Raw genomic sequence first — 19,674 nt, 5'->3', positions numbered from 1 at the left:
GACATCCTGGTGCCTGAGGGAAACCTGAAAGACAGACTGAAGCCCATGAGCCATCTCCCCATCTGCGTTTTCAAGCAACTGGTTTTCAGAAGCATGTTGCTTCTGACTGAGGAGGCCAAGCACAGTCACTGTGGCTTGCAGCCATTGATAGCCTTCTCCTCCATGAATTTGTCCAATCCCCTTTTAAAGCCATCCAGATTGGTGGCCTTCTCTGCTTCCTGTGTGAGCAAGTTCCAGAGTTTAACGATGAGTGAAGAAATACCGTATTTACTCAAATCTAATGCTCACCTTTTTTTGCCAAATTATGATGCGAAAATTAAGGTGGGCATTAGATTTGACTACATTCTCCAGCAAATACTGTTTTTGTTGTTGGTTTCAAGGTTCTGAAATTTGAGGCGCACATTAGATTCAATGGCGCATTAGGATCGAGTAAATACAGAACTTTATCTGTGCTGCATCTTCCAACTTTCAGTTTCTCTGGAGTTCTAGGGTTAAGAGAGAGGGAGAAAACTTTTTCTTTAGCTGCTTTCTCCATACCATACAATATTTTAGAAACCTCTATCATATCACTTCTTTCTTGCCTTTTCTCTAACCTAAAAAGTCCCAAATGCTATAACCTTTCCTCATAGGGGAGTTGATCCGTCCCCTTGATCGTTTTGGTACTTGACCAGTACAAAGTCACTTCCTATGTTCCTCTACTAGTACTCCTTTATGTTTTATAGGCCAGTTTTAAATATATCTGAGCAGCAAGGATGGCGTAAATGGATAGGTGATCCGATAATGGAAAGCAAATGAGTTCCTCGACAGAAGAAACACAAGATATAAATGCACATAAATAAACAAGACAGCTGGGGTTATGCCACCACCATCCCTCTCCCCTTCAGTATATTAGGATAAGGCAGCAGAATACCCAGATCTAAAGTGCATCTCCTTGCTTCATCAGAGCTCTGGATAATTGGTATGCCCAACAGTTCTCTCACCGGCAGCCAGTTTTGTAACAGGTGGCCTTTTCGATCCAAGCAATCTCAGAGTGCTTAGTTTAATCTGGGGATAGGCTTAATATTTCTGTATTTTGCAAGCAATATTATCTGGAAAGGTTAAGCCTGTCAATAAATGTATATTTTAAATACAGCTTACATTTTATCCCATATGTTATAGCTACTGGAGCGAGAGGGCCATTTCAGTGCTATTTCCAAAAAAGAAACAAGCATGGGATGTTACAAATATTACAAATGTTACAAATACACAGTTTACAGTTTTACAAAGCAACAGCAGGCATTGCTACTTGTGGGAAATACAGTGGTACCTCAGGTTACAGACGCTTCAGGTTGCAGACACTTCAGGTTACAGACTCCGCTAACCCAGAAATAGTACCTCGGGTTAAGAAATTTGCTTCAGGATGAGAACAGAAATTGCGCAGCGGCAGCAGGAGGCCCCATTAGCTAAAGTGGGACCTCAGGTTAAGAACAGTTTCAGGTTAAGAACAGACCTCCAGGACTGTAAAAGTTTCTGCCCTATATGAAAACGGCCAGTGGCTCCGGTTATGGATGACTCATGCATATGCAAAAATGCCACATATTATTACAGAATCAGACCTTATTGGTTGTTCCTCCTTCCCGTGGTTAGCCAGAATGAGGCATAACTGAACTGGGTTTGACCAGATTGTTGGATGTGGAAACCAATTTCGTCTCTCCCTCCCTCCTGCCAGCTTTCCCCCTTTACAAATGTAGTCAGACAAAACTGTTATGATAACCCCCAAGGCTGTACTGAGCACTGTAGAAAGAGGGGTTTTTGTGTGTGTGCCTACACACAAACACAAAGCACTGCTTCTCGGGAAATACAAAATATTCAACTGGTGTGTCCATGCCAGATTACTAATGCATGCACCTCCTACACACAGTGCAGGAGTCCAGGCCACGGTTGGCACAAGGGAAGCAATGATTTGGCCCCAATGTTTGCAATTATCTCGTTAAAAAAGGGGGGAAGGGTGGAATACAAAATTGTTCCTAAGCCCCACAGCTGGAAATTGCAGGGTCTCTTTTCCCCAGCTGGCACATCCTGAATGCCATTTCACATTAAAGGCACAGGAGAGGCATTCTGGGAAGACAGAGGGTCACAGCCAGAAACTGGATTAATAGACACTGCAAAAGATATGCATAAGGTTGAAGAAACTGAGTATGTTTAGCCTGGATAAGAGAAGACAGAGTTGGTAGTGGAGGTGGGAATGACAGCATTCAAATACCCAAAGGGCTGTCCCACTCAAGAGAGCAAATACGGTTAAGACAAATCTAAAAGCATACAAAATAGACACTCATGGCAGAGTCCCATTTAGTCAGCTGGGAACGCCTGTCGAAACAAAAATGTATTCAGCTGTTTCCGAAAAGCTCAGATAGTGGGTGCCTTGTTGTATTTCAGCAGAAATGCTATTCCACACAACAGGGGCAGCCACACTGCTCTGGGTTACTGAGGAGTGGTCTTCTGAGATCTTTGGAACTTGCAGAAGAAAATCCCCTATACAGTGGTACCTCTGGTTACATACTTAATTCGTTCCGGAGGTCCGTTCTTAACCTGAAACTGTTCTTAACCTGAAGCACCACTTTAGCTAATGGGGCCTCCTGCTGCCGCCGCACTGCCAGAGCACGGTTTCTGTTCTCATCCTGAAGCAAAGTTCTTAACCTGAAGCACTATTTCTGGGTTAGCGGAGTCTGTAACCTGAAGCGTATGTAACCTGAGGTACCACTGTACTTCCTTAATGTGCATAAGAGACAGAAAGGTGGGTTCCAGTTGGAAATTAGGAGAAACATCTCAATGATCAGCTCAGCAAAGGAAGCAATTACCTAGTGGTGTGGTGGGCTCTCCCTTGCAGGAGGTTTCAAACAGAGGCTGGACAGCCATCTGGCAGGGGTGTGCTAGCTCTGGATTTCCGGCACAGAGTAGGACATTGGACTAGCAGCCAGGGAACCTTTGGCAGTACTCTTAGATGCTCAGGTAGCTGCTGTGCCCAGAAATGCCCTCTACACAACCTCAGCTGCAGAAACCAGGTCTAGCCCCTGTTGATGCATGCCAGGGATAGAGGACCCCTGGAAAGCTTAGGCTTACTGTTGGCACCAATGACAACAAACCCATTGGGATCAGCTGTGCTACAGACTTCCCCACTGAGAACTACACTGATTTGCTGTAAGCACAAATAACCCTTTGCACTGCCAGTTTCAATTCAAGCCTGCAATGCAAAGGACACTCCTCTGCAGGTGTTTGCAAAGGAAAACCTTTACGATGGGTCACCTGGCATTGCTGTGATGTCAAGTGATTCACAGGTGGGAGTCTCTGCTCACCTGTCAAAATGGCCCACAGGGGTTGGAGGAGGTCTGGCCCCGCTAAGATTACGGCAATGCACCCTATGTGGGCCTGACCCCCACATAAAATAAGGCAGCACGGGCAATTTTTGGCAGGGCTCTTAAAGCAGTTGTGCAATGGGGATTCTCTGTTTAAGCCATGGCAAAGGCTGGGTTGTACTTCAGGGGAGCATCAACTGAGCTGGAGTACAGCAAATGCACTATTGCAGAGCAGAGTTGTATTTGTGGTCTGTGGCCCTTTTGTGTGGTAACTGCCCCACCACACATCTCTACAGGACAGGATTCACTGAGAGTGACCCAAAACATAATGCCAAACCATGGTTTCCCAGAATTCTCAACCAACAGGCTCGGACAAGCCATGCTTTGTGAGCATCTGCTCAAAAAGGATCTGAAGCCATGGTTTGAAGTTTGTTTGCAATCCATATTTGGGGAAATCAGTGCCAGCACCCTCAACTGACAAACCCTGGTTTGAGACATTGCACTACCAGGGGATTATTAATCTTGGGAGATTATGAAGAAAGACAGGGCAAAAGGTAAAGAGCAGAAACTATGGATTGTATGTCTCTGTGGAACACTTGGCATGGTATGGAATCTACTGCTACTGCAAACCATGGTTTGACAATGCATTTGAACCAGCCCATTAGTGAAATTATGCCCTTCTAATGAGGCATATAGGTGTCCCCTTCAGGCTGTTTAAATTGACAGAGAATCATAGAATTCACAGAATCATAGAGCTGGAAGGGACCCTGAGGATCATCTAGCCCAACCCGCTGCAATGCAGGAATATGCAGTTGTCCCAAGGGGGGATCGAACCTGCAACCTTGGCATTATCAGCACCATGCTCCAACCAACTGAGTTATTTGCAAGACCTGGCTGACATGGCCAGCAGTTCCCTCCTTTGTTACCAGAATGTTGTGCAAAGCCAGATTCTGTTGCTGCATTGGATTGGTGCCGAAAGCTTCTGCTGCTCCTACATGAATTTGGATGGTGGTAAGGATGATTGGGAAGACAGGAGTGCCTGGCGTGCTCTGATCCAGGGGGTCATGAAGAGTCGGACACGACTAAACGACTAAACAACAAGGATGATTGGATTTTGGGCATCCAGTTGACATTTTCTGAGCATTTCTGTTGAAAGGGGGGCAGAATGTGGGGAATTAATGCAACATGCCAATAACTTTTCACAGTTGTGTGCTATCCCTTTTGCTGGGAGAACTGACCCACTGCTTTTGCATTAGCTTTTGAGCTTTATGTATTGTTTGATAAACGGCTTAACTTTCTCCCCTTTCTGCCCTGCACAAATATGAGTAATCGTGTGCATTGGACGAGACATGAAAGCATATATTTGGGAAAGCAATTTACAGCCTTTTTACATCAATATCTTTTATATTGCACCGTTGTTTATGCATGTTAAGCGATGCTGCCGTCCCTGGGAATTCCAAGGTGAGCTAGGTTTGTAAATCTAGCCGTCCCATTTTATGAGAGGATGTGTGCTCAAATACTTTCAAGCAATGTTAAGTGCGGCACCTTGTGCCACACACACACACACACACACACACACACACACACACACACAAAAGCATGTAAATATTGTTCATGCAACATTAGTAATATCTATTTTAAACTCTGATCCCCCAAAATGCAGTACTGTATTGCACTTGAGAGAATCATAAGATTGGAGGAAGTCTTACAGACCACCACACATTCAGATGTGGGTAATACTATATTAGTTTTCCCGATTATAATGCTAGTGCTTCTGACCCATTTTCTTATGTTCCATCCTCACTGCAGTAGCTGTCTATGGAACTGTGGCTTTTTGACCGATATACTGGAACGGCATACATGTCTTATAAACCAATGGACAGGGTGTGACACAATGATCGGTGTCATTGGACAATGTCACTTGTTGTTGTTTAGTCGTTTAGTCGTGTCCGACTCTTCGTGACCCCATGGACCAGAGCACGCCAGGCACTCCTGTCTTCCACTGCCTCCCGCAGTTTGGTCAAACTCATGCTGGTAGCTTCACGAACACTATCCAACCACCTCGTCCTCTGTTGTCCCCTTCTCCTTGTGCCCTCCATCTTTCCCAACATCAGGGTCTTTTCCAGGGAGCCTTCTCTTCTCATGAGGTGGCCAAAGTATTGGAGCCTCAGCTTCAGGATCTGTCCTTCCAGTAAGCACTCAGGGCTGATTTCCTTAAGAATGGAGAGATTTGATCTTCTTGCAGTCCATGGGACTCTCAAGAGTCTCCTCCAGCACCATAATTCAAAAGCATCAATTCTTCGGTGATCAGCCTTCTTTATGGTCCAGCTTTCACTTCCATACATCACTACTGGGAAAACCATAGCTTTTACTATACGGACCTTTGTTGGCAAGGTGATATCTCTACTTTTTAAGATGCTGTACTACTCCCCCATTTTTTTCTGCACATGTGTACTTCTGTTCCCCCCTGATTCTCCCAAGAAAACAGCAGGGAAGAATCATATGCCAGTATAACACCCCAAATTTTGTCCCTCTGTTCCAGCAATTTTCTGGGTTAAGCAGCTGCAAATATGTTTTTTTCCTGGAATCAAATAACATGGAAATAAACTCCAACCATGCGCTATATTCCATTAGTTCTCCAGAAGTGGCTTTGATGTCATGTGGAAGTTCACATGCCACGCACAAATGGAGAAACTGAATAAACTGCCTTGTGAAGCAGTCCAAATCCAGCCTTCTGCTTACTTCATGAAATCCAGAACTAAAAATGCCCTTGTCCCCAGCCTCCTCTTGAAGAACTCCTGCAAGTCCTTGATTCCATCACCTAACTGAAGGGATGCCAAACTTTATGGACCAGTGGGAAGATTTAAAATTTTGAGAGAGTCCTGTGGATGCCAATCAGAAAGCAGCTGCAATGGGAGTGCGGCCTAACACAACATGGCCGCCATGGAGGGCATGTTTTCACTCAAAATTAGAGAGCAGCTTTCCCCATAATTGCATTTCCATATTAGAAAATGCTTAACCTGCGGAATTTGCCTGCCATGCAGCTGTTAAAGGCACAAGAATCGGGGCTTTTTTAAGCCGGAACTCGCCGGAACTCAGTCCCGGCAACTCTCAGGTGGGTGCCATTGCCATAATAAGAGAACAAGGGAGGTGTTCGTGGTGAATTCTGGCATCTCTTTCTCTAGAAAAATAGCACTGACAAGAACACAGTTTTCCTCCAACACCAACCCATTGCTATCCTGTATCCACTAACCTGGGAGGAAGCCCCATTAAACACAGAGACTCATTTATGAGCAGACATGTACACCATTGTACTATAAATTAACTGTACAGTACGGTGAATTCTTAACGAGTGTCTGGCTTTCAACTGCTGTTTAAGCCTCTCGGCAAAGTTTTCAAATTTGCCTTTTGGGAGGAATGGGATTCTCCACCCACCCTCACTTATCGCAAAGCAGCAATTGCAGGAAACAACTTCTAGGGACTACCTGATCTCAGTCGAAGCCACCACAGGAAAGCTGCATCCTAAGTGCGAGGGGAAAAGGAAGGGCAACCAGAAAGAGGAAAGGTGCACAAAAGAAGAGGGGGGAAAAGCAGACCTTTGGGACACCAGGGATTCCTATTGTCTGGCATCCAAACAACTCAATGGAAGTAGCTTTCCTTAGCTGAATAATCTTTGCAGTTTTTTGGGGGGCTGGGAGGAGGAGAGGAACTACACATGCAGCTCATAACAGGACTGAATAAACTTAATACCAGCCACATATAAAATTGGCACAGCCTGAATTGAGCCTGATCCATCCATCCCTAGCGGCACGTGCAGCCAAAAGGCTCATTCCCCTCTTGGCTTATTAAGCTGATTGTCCAGACACGGTCAGTAGCAGTGCCAACGATTTTGAGTGCTCCACGAGGCTCTATTGCTCGCAATACTCAGCGTTTGGCATTTAAAAGGGTGAGGGAGAGTCACAATCCATCTTCATAGCTTAGTCACCTAATTGGCTGCTGAGAGTTGGCTGTCTCCCTGCCTTTTCTTCTCCCTTTCTACTTTCCTGCTTATGAATTGTCCAAAAGGCCCTTTAAGTGAAATTGGATAGGCTGCAAAGTGTTGGTTTCATCTGTTTTTGCGTGTGCGTTTGTTTTGTTTGCAGTTTAATCAGTATGATCCAGATGCCCGTGCGAGGAAACCGGAGCTCGATTTTTAATTATCTCTACTTTGCCTGAGTTAGGAATTCCCGGTAGTGCTGTCTGCAAAAAAGATGCCAAAACCCGCATTGTTCTTTAATTAGCTGTTGTAATTGTTTCAGCCTAATCTCCGTGATTAGCAGCAGCATTAAATACAGCAGTAAGAATAGACCTGCTCTCTTTGTGCTGCCCTGGTAAGCACACGCCTTCTCCCTTCTGGTAAGGGACATAATATAAAATCAATTAGGATGCCAACTGGCCTTTGATTGGAAAAATGATTAAGACCAGCTACCATGAAGTGCAGATGGCTTTGTGGAGTTGCTTTATGGGCACCCCTCCACCACCGGGGTGGCTTTATAGCCTTGGGGATTTGTGGGCTGGAACAAGAAGGAAGCATGCAGAGGTCTCTTATGATATTTCCTTCCTCCATACAGGTTGGAGCAAAAAGCCACCATTGTCAAAGGCAGTCCACCTGTGAATGTGAGTAGTTGGAAACCACAGGAGAGGAGAGGGCTGTTGCATTCAGGTGCTGCTTGTGGGCTTCCCAAGGGCATCTGGTTGGCCACAGTGAGAATGGGATGCTAGACTAGATGGGATACTGACCTGACGCAAGGGACTCTTCTTAGGTTCTTAAGGTTGATGGGGAAGGGAGAGCTGGGTCACATCACTGGCCCAGCCTTTTGACTTCAGCACCACTGGAAGAGGCAACTCCATGTGATTTGGAGCCCTGATTGCACAGAGGAGGCTGCACAAATACAATTCAGACCTTCACCAAAGGATGGACCTCCAGCCAGGCATGGACCTGGTGGATCGGATGGAGTGGTGGATACAGTCATTTGAAAAAGATGACACTAACCGATGGCTAAATATTGCACTGTGCGAATGTAAAAATCTATCACACACCCCCATCTCCTTCTTAGTCCAATATCTGCAAGTGATGAAGCAGAAGCTTGCTTACAAGAGCTTCCATTATAATAAACCAATTAGCTAAAGCCCTCGTTGACCTGAAGCGTGTGTGTTGACCCCAGAACGCCCACACTGGTGCCATCTCGTTGGAAGCTGCCAATATCCCCTTCTGAAGCTTAGGGCAGAGGTGGGTAGGCATTAGGCTTGCAGGATTCACCTTGCTACTTGCTAGAAACTGCAGATTAGGGATGGGTGGATCTGTCTATTTTCATTTCTCATTTCCCCAAACTTAATTTCAGTTCTGCACACTTCCACACCAGCTTGTGATTTTTTTTTTTAAGTTCTCATGAAATTTCATCAATATTGCCATAAGAATTTCTTCCAGAATATACAGTTGTATGCAATTTTGTCTAAAATACACATTTTAATTTTTTTTGACACAGCAATTTCCCCTAATGTAACGTATTTCCAAGCTCAGGCGCCCTATATCTGCACTTTCTGGAAACAAGCGAAGACAGTTCACATTGTCTCCATATGCAGACAAAAATATATGGACAGCGGCATTAATGGAAAAGTTCACTAAACACCTGAAAGCCCTGAGGGGTAAACAAAATGCAGATGACTTTATAAAAACTTGGTATCCCTTCACTATTTTTCAATGGACAATTCTGCAGTGCGGCATCTTCAACACACAGACCTGCAGCTCTGGAACAACATCTTCCATTAAAAACACCGCTCCGTTCCGCGTCAGGGAGAGAGATGGAGGGATTACAGGGAAATGCTATTGTAACTTGTTACGTGTATCTTCTTAGGCTGTATAATTTCAAAAAAACGAAATAAAAATATTTATAGTAAAAAAGGACATTTTGTTCAAACAGGCTTTTATCAAGCTAGATAAATGGGACTTAGTCGAAAGGGTCTGCTTTGTATGGATTTAATATTATGTTAGATGTTGTTGTTGTTTAATCTCAAGACTTCATTATGAAGTTTAAACAGCCCTCCAGTAATAAAATGAAAAGGAAAAGGAAAAGTATAAAACAACAACAAAACCAGAGTTCACAGCCCAAACTGCATCTTCTGCCAATTTCTGATGAGTGAAATACAGACTTCATATGTGTCAGGGCTGCCTCAGGTCTCAGGTCACAAAAGACCAACGCCAGGTTCTTCTTATATACAAGGATGTTTATTGCAGTTCATTATTGGTTCCATAACCGAGGCGTGCAGCCCCGCGTCTCTTAGCCTAGACGTTTTAAGTCCCCTCTGAATCGGTCCCGCCCCTACACCAGCTTAAGAGGCTTGTGCTAGTCCACCTCTTCCTGTCTTTCCTTTTCCGCAGGGTCTTTCTGCCCCCCTGGGTCCCTTCCCTCCTGCTCTCTCCTGAAGCGGATTCCTCAGATGCCTGTCCCCCTCTCCTTCGTGCTTTGGGGCCAGGCTCCTCCTCCGGGCTCTCTCCATTTCCGCGCACCTCCACATTTGAACTTGGCGCGCGTTCGCTACCCCTGACCTTCCTCTTGACACTTACACTACTCCCTGTACTACTGTCCGCCTCTTCCGGCAGGACGTTCTGCCCCGATCTCCTTCCCCTGTCTCCTTCCTGCTCTGCTCCGTGTGTCACACTGGGAGCTCCACTCTCTTCACTTCGTTCCTGCTGGGAAGCCGGCCCCGATCTCCCACTCCCACTCGGGGTTTCCCTGCTGCTTCCCTGCCCCTGGCATGTCCCCCTTGTGAACCCCCTTGGCTTGACTAGGGGCGCCCCCTTCTGGGAATCCTCCGATTCACTTGAGAGACTCATGGAAGACCTCAAGTCATTGTCCTCCTCTTCCTCACAGTCCTGGGATTCTTCCCCATCGCTCTCCGTCTCCCCCCTCACCTGTGCCTCTGTCCCTGAACCCCTGACAATATGCAAACCGCTTGTCATTTTTCTATCAGTAGCTGCCCCTTTGACCATATCACAGGGAGTCCTAGGGTTTGTCTTTAAATATCTGGTTCCACAAAGTAATGTTTATTCTAATTCCTAGAAAAAAAAAACCTGACTTATAAAATTAAGAGTATCTCTGGATGCAGCTGAACCTATGGAGTTTGCCTCCATTTGTCGGCCATTTGTTATCTTTATGAAAGGTCTATTATGGAGATGGAAAGTCCCAATGAAATACGGCTTTATTTTTGTATTCATAGCATTTATTTTGTTCTTTTTCTGTATCGGGTCAGTTTTTGTTGTTAACATTCAATTCAGCATGTAGTCTCTTGAGAATTTATTTTATGAGGTAATGGCTGTTTTTGTGTTTTTTTAACCGCTTCTAATAATCTAATGTGTAAATTGCCTCATGACTGTTGCTTGGAAGGCAATTAAGGAAACGACAATAATCGTCGTAACAAGAGCTTAACCCCACAGCTCCTTGGGTGGAAACGGTGACTTCCACCCTCTCCAACGGCTGCAGGGAGGATGCCAGTTCTGAGGCTTTGTCTCCAACACAACAACTCCAAGCCACATGTCCTTGTGAGGCTGCGACACAAGCAACTTGCCAAAGGTCACATTAAAAAGTCGCCATTCGAAGCAGGATTTAGACGGCACCCTGGCTGGCAAGTCGAAATAAGATGATAATGCTCCCAGTTTAATATCATTCTGACAGTTTTAAAAGGTCAAACTGTGAAGAATGCTGTATGTGCTCAAACTCTTTGATTGGGATAAATGAATTTTTTTTATTAAAAAAAAAATGTGGTGGGCGGCCGGGGGGGGAGGGGGGGAGAAGACTTCTGCCAGTCATCAGTTTGATGCCAAAAATAAAAGGTGGCGACCTCCATTTCTTCCAGCTCTCAAGTGACACGTTTCTGGGTTTTCAAAGTCAAAAGAAAAAGGCAGCTTTGAAAGGTTACCATGAAGCCGATCTGGAGCTTACTGATAAAACTTAATTGATTTGTTGCCGCTTTATTATCAAGATTTGAGGTATCAGCTTTCTATAAAGTTATTTTCAGGTTCTACAGAAGTAGGGGCTATGTAACTTTGAAAGTTTACATGACCCACAGCTGTCCTATTAGGGTGCGTACATACTATTCATTTGAAACGCATGACTTCCGCCAAAGAATCCTGGGAACTGTGGTTAATCCCCCACAGAGCTATAACTCACAGTACCCTGAATAAACTACAATTCCCATGGTTCTTTGGGGCAAGTCCTGCATGCAGCCTTCTTGAGCTTTGGCCATGGTTCAAATGTTTCCTTGGCTATAAAGATTTTGCGTGGACAGGAGGAGTCTCCCCAACCCCAGGCAACCCCCGAGTGGAATAATGACTCAAGACAACATGCTATGGGATTAAAATTGGCCACAACTTTATTAAGGTTCAGATGTAGGGAGAACTTGGCTCAGGCACTGGGCGTTTATCTTTCCCAGTCCCCAACCGGGACTCTGGGAGACATCAGGGTTATCCAGAATGTGTGGGGATTGGGCTGGCTCTGGAGAACATATGTTCAAGCAGAGAGCCCGCCCCCCGTTTTGCCACCATCACAGGGGAGAGCAATGACAAGCTCTTGGCGTATGGCCAATGCCTCCCCTCAAGACCCCTTTAACAGGGAACCCTGGGATCACTGCCACAAGGGGGGGTCACTGCTTTATGTCCCCCCCCTTTAGGAAGATAGTCTAAAGGATTCCGCCCAAGGCCTGAAACTGCCAAAGTTGTGATGTTTTGCTACGGGAAAGGCAAAACCTGCCAATGCAGGAAAATTCCTTTCCGACCCTTCAACAGCGACCATGATGTAGCAGCGCCCACGTACCTGTGGAGAAGAGGCTAACCTAAACCATGGATGAGGAACTGTGGCCCTCCAGATGTTATAACTTCTGTCATCCCTGATCCACGCAGCCCACCTGTGAGTCAACTGTTGTTGGGGTCTGCCTATGGCGCAAACTGATTCTGGTAGACTCCACCACCTGACTCCTGACAGAGGGTGCTGTGGCCCATCAGCCCCTGAACTGGATTTCTGATCCAAGATCCCTTAAGAGATCAGGAAGGGCACTCCTCCTCACTAATGTTGCAGCCTAATGCCTCTTCTGCCAATAGAACGCTGTGAAGATTTCTATAACATACCCAGCGTGCACACTGATTGGCTCCTAAGTTCCCGCACAAATTCTCCGTCTCACATGCAAAAGCATTTCCTGCCATATGGGAGACTGAGACGCTGGCTGCTCTCTCCCTCCACTGCTGGGTGGCAAAGGCCAATCCCTGGGAACATGGAATTATAAACTGATTGATGTGGTTGACTTTACTGATTATTATACTGAGTAATATTTCAAAAAATAATTTCTTTTACCAGATATCAGTGTCTTGATATTTATGTCTACTGTCTTATTATTATGAACAGTTTCAGTTTATTCCATTGTTCTGTGTATATTGTGGTGTAATTGTTTCACAGGCTGATGTGTTCATTGCTGTTACACGTTTGTCAGTTTTGATGAAAATTGCCTTGAGCATAATAATAAAAATGGAAAGGGAGAATATTTATGAAACTGACGTTAATAAGACTTCTGGAAGCATCAACGAGTTGGGAGTTAATACTATATCATTGTAAAATTTTCCAGTAAATCCAATTTATTAGTCTAATAGTACAAACTGCATGGTTAACTGCTGCTTTTCACTCATCCACCCACACCCCTTGCTGGCAACATATTCTAGATCAGCAATGGCCTGATAATCACTAACTCATCTGGAGAGTAGATAATGGAAGACCTAAAGGAAAGCCATCAACTGATTTGATTTTTTCTTGCATTTACTTTGAAGAACATGGGAAGCTGCCATATACATACAAAGCCAGACTACTGGTCTATCTACCTCCGTACAATCTATACCTGTGTTTCCCAAACTTGGGTCTCCAGGTTTTTTTGGATTACAACTCCCATCATCCCTAGCTAGCAGGACCAGTGGTCAGGGATGATGGGAACTATAGTCCAAAATCGGCTGGATACCCAAGTTTGGGAAATCCTGGTCTACACTGATTGACAGTGGCTCTGCAGGGTTACAGACAGAGATTTTCCCAGCCCTACCAGGAGATGCTGGGACTGAACCAGGGACCTTCTGCATGCAAGGCAGATGCACCACCACTGTGCAACAACCCTTTGCCCCAAACATGGCCAACAGCAAACTAAAGCTGGTGGACAACTAGCAATGTCCCATGATGCTCTTATCCTGAAATTGCTGCTCACAAGTATTGGACATACGGATTATAAGAGGAGTTATGAAATCAGATTTCTTTTTATCCACCCCTCCTTTCCAGTCCTTTAGCACAGGGGCAGCCAGTGCCCTTCAAGTGCTGTTGGACTGTGACACCCATCATGGCATCACAGAATTGTAGAGTTGGAAGGGACCCAAACGGTCATCTTTGTGCAATGCCCTGCAATGCAGCAAAACAGCTAAACAATCCCTGTCAGGTAGCCATCCAACCTCTGCTTAAAAACCTCCAAGGAAGGAGAGCCCACCACCTTCCAAGATAGTCCATTCCACTGTCAACAGCTCTTACCATCAGAAAGCTCTTCCTGATGTTTAGTCAGAATCACCTTTCTTGTGATTTGAATCCAGTGGTTTGGGTTCTACCCTCTGGAACAGCAGGAAAACAAGCTTGCTCCATCTCCATGTGACAGCCCTTTAGGTATTTGAAGATGGCTTTCATATCACCTCTTGGTCTCCTCTTATCCAGGCTAAACATACCCAGCTCCCTCAACTGTTCCTGATAAGGTTTGGTTTCCAGACCCTTGATCTTCTTGGTTGCCCTCATCTACACACATTCCCGCTTGTCAACATCCTTCTTAAAACTCTGGTGCCCAGAACTGGACTCAGGACTCCAAGTGATACTATTACTTCCCTTGATCTGGTACACAAAACCATTAGCTTTTTTTCACTGTTGCATCACTGTTGACTCATGACAAACACTAAGACCCCTAGGTCCTTTTCACCTGAACTCCTGCCACACCAGGTGTCCCCCATCCTATATTTATGCATCGCAGCCGACCACTGCTGATGCTGCCTGGGGATGATGGGAGTTGGAGTCCAACAATATCTAGAAGGCATCATGTTTACTATTCCTGGCTTAGTACCACCATTATTCCTCAAACTTCTGCAGCCAGAGGTAATAGGGCTTTACAACCTTTCAAGAATCAGTTGCATTCAGAGCATGGACAATAGCCCTGGCTGAAAAGCTGACGTGCCAGATTGGTGAGACCAAAGGGAATTCTAACCCCCATCTTTGCTATAATGTGTGGCAAACATTTTTGGATTATATGCATCAAGAACATTGTGTTTATAACCTCCTGAGATCTCATGGCAATATGCGGGGGGGGGGGGGAACTGGAGTGAACTGTAAGAATGTGATACACTATTTTAAAGCAAAGTGAATGATGTGTTGTGCAATATGGTGTTTTGTGTGTGATGTGGAAAATTAATAGATTTACATTAGATATTGCTACACGCACACAAACACACAAAAAATCAGCTGCATCGAACATTTCAAACCTGCTATGTGCTCTTCTTTTCAAAACATACACACATGGGAGTAAGTGCAATAGTTTAAGTCAGAACCTAATGCAGAGTTTGCTTGACAGCCATGGGAGATTTCCTCCTCCGTACTTTCTGCTGCCAGCTTTGAACATGAGAAATATGGCTTCAGAAAAGAAGAAGAAAATGCAGCAAAAACCAAATCTTTTTGCCTCCGATGATCATCTCTCTTGATGCTCAAACTCTGGCCCTTTCACAACATGCAAAACACGATCATTTGAGTTTTGTCTCCCCGGTAAGCCCTCCTTGATCTCAGTTCCTGCTTTTGAACTGCTTTGACTCGGTCTCAGCACCGCAAGGTACAAAGACGGCGCACATGAAAAGCTGTTTCCCGGCCCCCGTAATAGATCTCAAATAAAAGAGACTAGCAAAACAGTTGGCTGAGAAGTCCCAGCTCTGAAACACACCCAGCAATTCCCCCATTTGCTCTTATCCATATGTAGAACCACACACTTAATCTCTATCTTAATTATTTAAGAACAGGTGTGCATGTGTGAGTGTATAAGCACAGTTTCTTCTGCCTGCTGGAAATATTTATGTCCTCCTGGAAAAAAAGTGTGTGGGGGGGGGGGGGACCGGACCACAGAGTCTTTGAAAGCCAGCTGGCATTCGCCTTGGCACTCACTTAGCAAGGAATTAATACGCATGAAGGCTGAACTACATTCGGGTTGGGGAAGGCAAATTAGAAGGGCAGATGCCAAAGACATTTTATACACGCTCTGTGGCTAAATGGAAAACCACAGGCCTCAGGCTTGGCAATTCCTGACTTTTAAAATGCTTGATGTCTACTGTAGTCAACTGTATGCATGCGCACATACATGCGCACACTACCTAGCTGTGTTCAGGGAGGAACTGAGGCAGGAAAGATTCACCAGTCTCGGTAAGATTGGGTGCCATTTTGGCTCCCTTTCCCCAAACCACCACCATTAGCAATCATGTGACCAATTGGATAACTGGCATTTTTTACAGTTGCCACATGACTTTTGTTCCACGCTTCCAAGGAATCCAAGCTACAGTGTGGCAGCAGCACCTACTCTCTGGAATTCCCTGCCCATTGATCTCACTACACGCATTTTTGCACACATTTATTGGGCTGGAGAACAGCATTGGAAAATGCAAATAATTTCCTGTTTTGAAGGATGCTTGCATTGTACTGTTCCAGAAAGTGTGAATTATTAGGCAGGTTCACTGTTATATTCAAATTAAATTGAATTTGTCCCCCATTCCTAAGAGGCATGCTGCTCTTAACCCCCCCTTTTTTGGTTTCTAAAGTAGGTTTACACTGCCTTGAATCATGTTCTCAGGGTGGTTAAAAAAAATGAATAAAATGATTAACAACAACGCACACACTACACGCACTGATGACAAAATAAACTGAGGTCACAAAATCACAAAAGTAGCATCGGCAGAATTACTTGGCAGAACTGAAATCACATCTAAAAAGCTTTGGAAAGGTCTTTGCCCGGTAGCAGCGCTGGTTGTTTTTACTCAATGATGAGGTAAAGTTGTGGTAGACACCACTCCCACCAGTACACTTTTTAAAAGCCATTCTATGCACAAGCTGCAACCATCCTCTTCCCTCTTCAACAGGCGGCTATGAAATAGCCACAGAAAACCACACAAGCCAAGTTCCTTTTAACAACCTCTAAAACCTACTGCCCATGGGCAAAAGGTGAAGCAGTTTAACAGCAGCTTCATTGTGGACTGTAGCTAGCACTCAGCTTCCATGAGTTGCTGCTGTGACATCACAGCAGCTAAGCCAATGGCATAAAAAGAAGATCTGTCAATAAGAGTTAAAGGTTGTAGGCAACTCAGAGAAGATCTGCTGAAATTAAGTTTGTGAAGGCCACTAATTTCAATGGGTCTACTCTCAGTAGGACTAGCTTTGGATACCACCCTAAGAGATCAGGAGGCAAGGGCAGAAATACTTATTCTAGCTGCCAACGATATCAGACACACTTGAGGCAAACGGATTAAATCTGTGCCATCTCGCTGCATCCCTGTCACCAAGATAATTGTCACCCCCCCCAATCAAAGAAATGAAGAAGGGAATTTAATGACACCATCACACAAAGGGCTGCAAATATATGACTCAGTCATTTATGGAAGCCTGATGAAATTGTTTTGTTGTTTATAGAGTTTGTATGGATGGTTTTATTGTTTCAGAGTTTGCTGAACTGATTTTATTATGCCTAGAGCTTGTGTGTCTGTCTTGTACTCTGTTCTCCCCACTCTTACCCACTTCAATGGCTTTATGGTGCAAAGTGGTCCAACATTTTGTTTAATAAATAATAAATAAACTGAACATGTCTCTCACTGAATATGTGAAAGACTTCCCATCGTGGTGACCTTAAAAGCAACGTCTGACACACGATGCATTTTTTTACACTGAAGGTGAAAATCTGAAAAGAGACGCCATTGTCTTCCTTCCCAACGTGCCATCTGTCTGGGAGGATGAGCAAAGAAATAAAGAGACGATACAGAAAGTGCAGTGCAAATAGGTTGCTTCACCTCCAAGGTGGGAATGACATCCTTAGAACTGACAAAATGTACACTTTTCAACAAGGCACAGTCGAGATGTAATGACAGGCGACATCCTGGCTTTGCTGGCTTTCAAAGGAAGGGCATGCCAGAACATCCCAGAATTTGAATAAAGACTTCAAGAAGAGGACATGATAATAAAGAACTAACCTGGGTTTCCAAGCCTTTGTAAGGATTGAGAGGCTGATCCTGCAAGAAGAACACAGAAGAATAAATGGATTATTTCAAAGAGGCCAATTGCAAGTAGACATACCTATTATTATTATTATTATTATTTATTAATATTCATAGTATTGGGGGGGGGGGTTAGTCCACAAACATTACATAAGCCAATACATTATTTTTCTGCTTTGTTTTTGACATTTCCCTTTCATTGAAATTCACTAAAATTAATTATCTAATTAACTTTGTATGTTTTGGTTGCAGCAAATAGCAAGACAAAAAAAAAGAAGGGGAGGGGAAAAAAAAAAGATTTCACTGGAAGCCGAACTGTAGCAGAATAGAAACAGTGCTGATTGCCATGAATCCAGAACAGGATGGAAATCGCTGCCTCCTTACATTCCTGAGGATAAGCTGGAGCTCCTTCGGTCCCAGAACTGGGATCAAGAGCAGCTCTAAATCCCTGTCCTCTGGCTCAAGAGGAGGCTGAAAACGTTCTGGTGGTCTCCTCACTGCATAGCGTAAGGCAGTTTCCATTCAATGGTGTGATGTGGAAGGGGAGCAAGTGCCTGCCCCACCCCTTAATGTCCTCAGACATAATTTCCAGTAGGACTGAAATGTTCAGCTCCAAGTTTTTATCTCAGTCAATGTATGTCAGAAATAATCCAAGAACAAAGGGTTGTATCCAATGCTAGTACAGTGGTACCTTGGGTTATGTACTTAATTTGTTCCGGAGGTCTGTTCTTAACCTGAAACTGTTTTCTTAAACTGAAGCACCACTTTAGCTAATGGGGCCTCCTGCTGCCACCGGAGCACGATTTCTGTTCTCATCCTGAAGCAAAGTTCTTAACCCGAGGTACTATTTCTGGGTTAGCGGAGTCTGTAACCTGAAGCGTCTGTAACCTGAAGTGTATGTAACCCGAGGTACCACTGTACTACTCTGCGTACTAGCCACTATGACCATGTTTTCCAGAACTCAAATTCTGGGAAGAAGATGGGAATTTAAGAACCCTGCCCCCTCCCCAAGCTCAATGAGATTTTTCTTTTTTTAAGGAAAATAGTTGTGTTTGTTTGTTTGTTAAGTACAAAAGAAACATGCACACTTCTGCAAAACATCTGTGCTTGATGGCTGCAGATATTCCTGCAGACTCGTTTTCTATCGCACCCCTGCTTAATTGGAAAGCTTAACGAAGTGAAACCAGGTCAATGATGCTCTCTCTTTCATCCATCACGCCTGTCGGAATTAGAAGGCTTCTGTTTACAGTTGGTTCCTGCTTGTCACTTCATGGGGGTGGGGGCTCACCCCCACTCCCTCCGAGATGAAGAATTCTAACCATCTTGGTTATTGCAACTACCTGCAAATCTACTCCTGAAGAGCCGCCGGGCAAAATAGCAACAGGTAACTGTCATGCTCCTCTTCCTCTTTATGAACCTGATGAGGCATGGCTTTATAGCTGCACGATTCCATGCTAAAAGAAACATTAATAATTCTGGGAAGCAACTTTCGTATTCATCTAGTGAGGACAGGAAGCTGATCTATCTGGGTCCTTGGTATTGTCTATGCCTATTGGCAGCAATTTTCAGACAGGAGTCTCCCCCAGCTATACAGTGGTACCTCGGGTTAAGTACTTAATTCATTCCGGAGGTCCGTTCTTAACCTGAAACTGTTATTAACCTGAAGCACCACTTTAGCTAATGGGGCCTCCTACTGCCGCTGCACCGCCGGAGCACGATTTCTGTTCTCATCCTGAAGCAAAGTTCTTAACCTGAAGCACTATTTCTCGGTTAGCAGAGTCTGTAACCTGAAGTGTATGTAACCTGAAGCGTATGTAACCTGAGGTACCACTGTACTTCTTGGAGGTTGAACATGGGACATTCTGCATACAAAATCTGTGTTCTACCACTGAGCTGTGTCCTGTCCTCCAATGACCAGTGGCTGCATTCGGTACTCGGGAAGTTGCATCATACCAAGTGAGACCACTGGGCCATCTAGCTGGGAGCTGCCTAAACTGACTGTCAGCTCTG

The 19,674-nt window shown here is 44.7% G+C and overlaps 1 protein-coding gene across 1 annotated transcript in view; it reads right to left on the bottom strand.

Annotated features, from left to right (window-relative positions):
• The window catches only part of XYLT1 (xylosyltransferase 1), a 165,073-nt gene that overhangs the window by 93,034 nt on the left and 52,365 nt on the right, over window positions 1–19,674 (bottom strand). The window contains exon 2 of the mRNA XM_081169484.1: window positions 17,641–17,679. Coding sequence (XP_081025610.1) covers window positions 17,641–17,679 — 39 coding nt within the window. The remainder of the gene's footprint in view (window positions 1–17,640; window positions 17,680–19,674) is intronic.

The sequence above is a fragment of the Podarcis bocagei genome (assembly GCF_964188305.1).
Source record: "Podarcis bocagei genome assembly, chromosome: 14".
Classification (NCBI taxonomy): Eukaryota; Metazoa; Chordata; class Lepidosauria; order Squamata; family Lacertidae; genus Podarcis; species Podarcis bocagei.
This window is presented reverse-complemented; position numbering and strand designations above follow the sequence as displayed.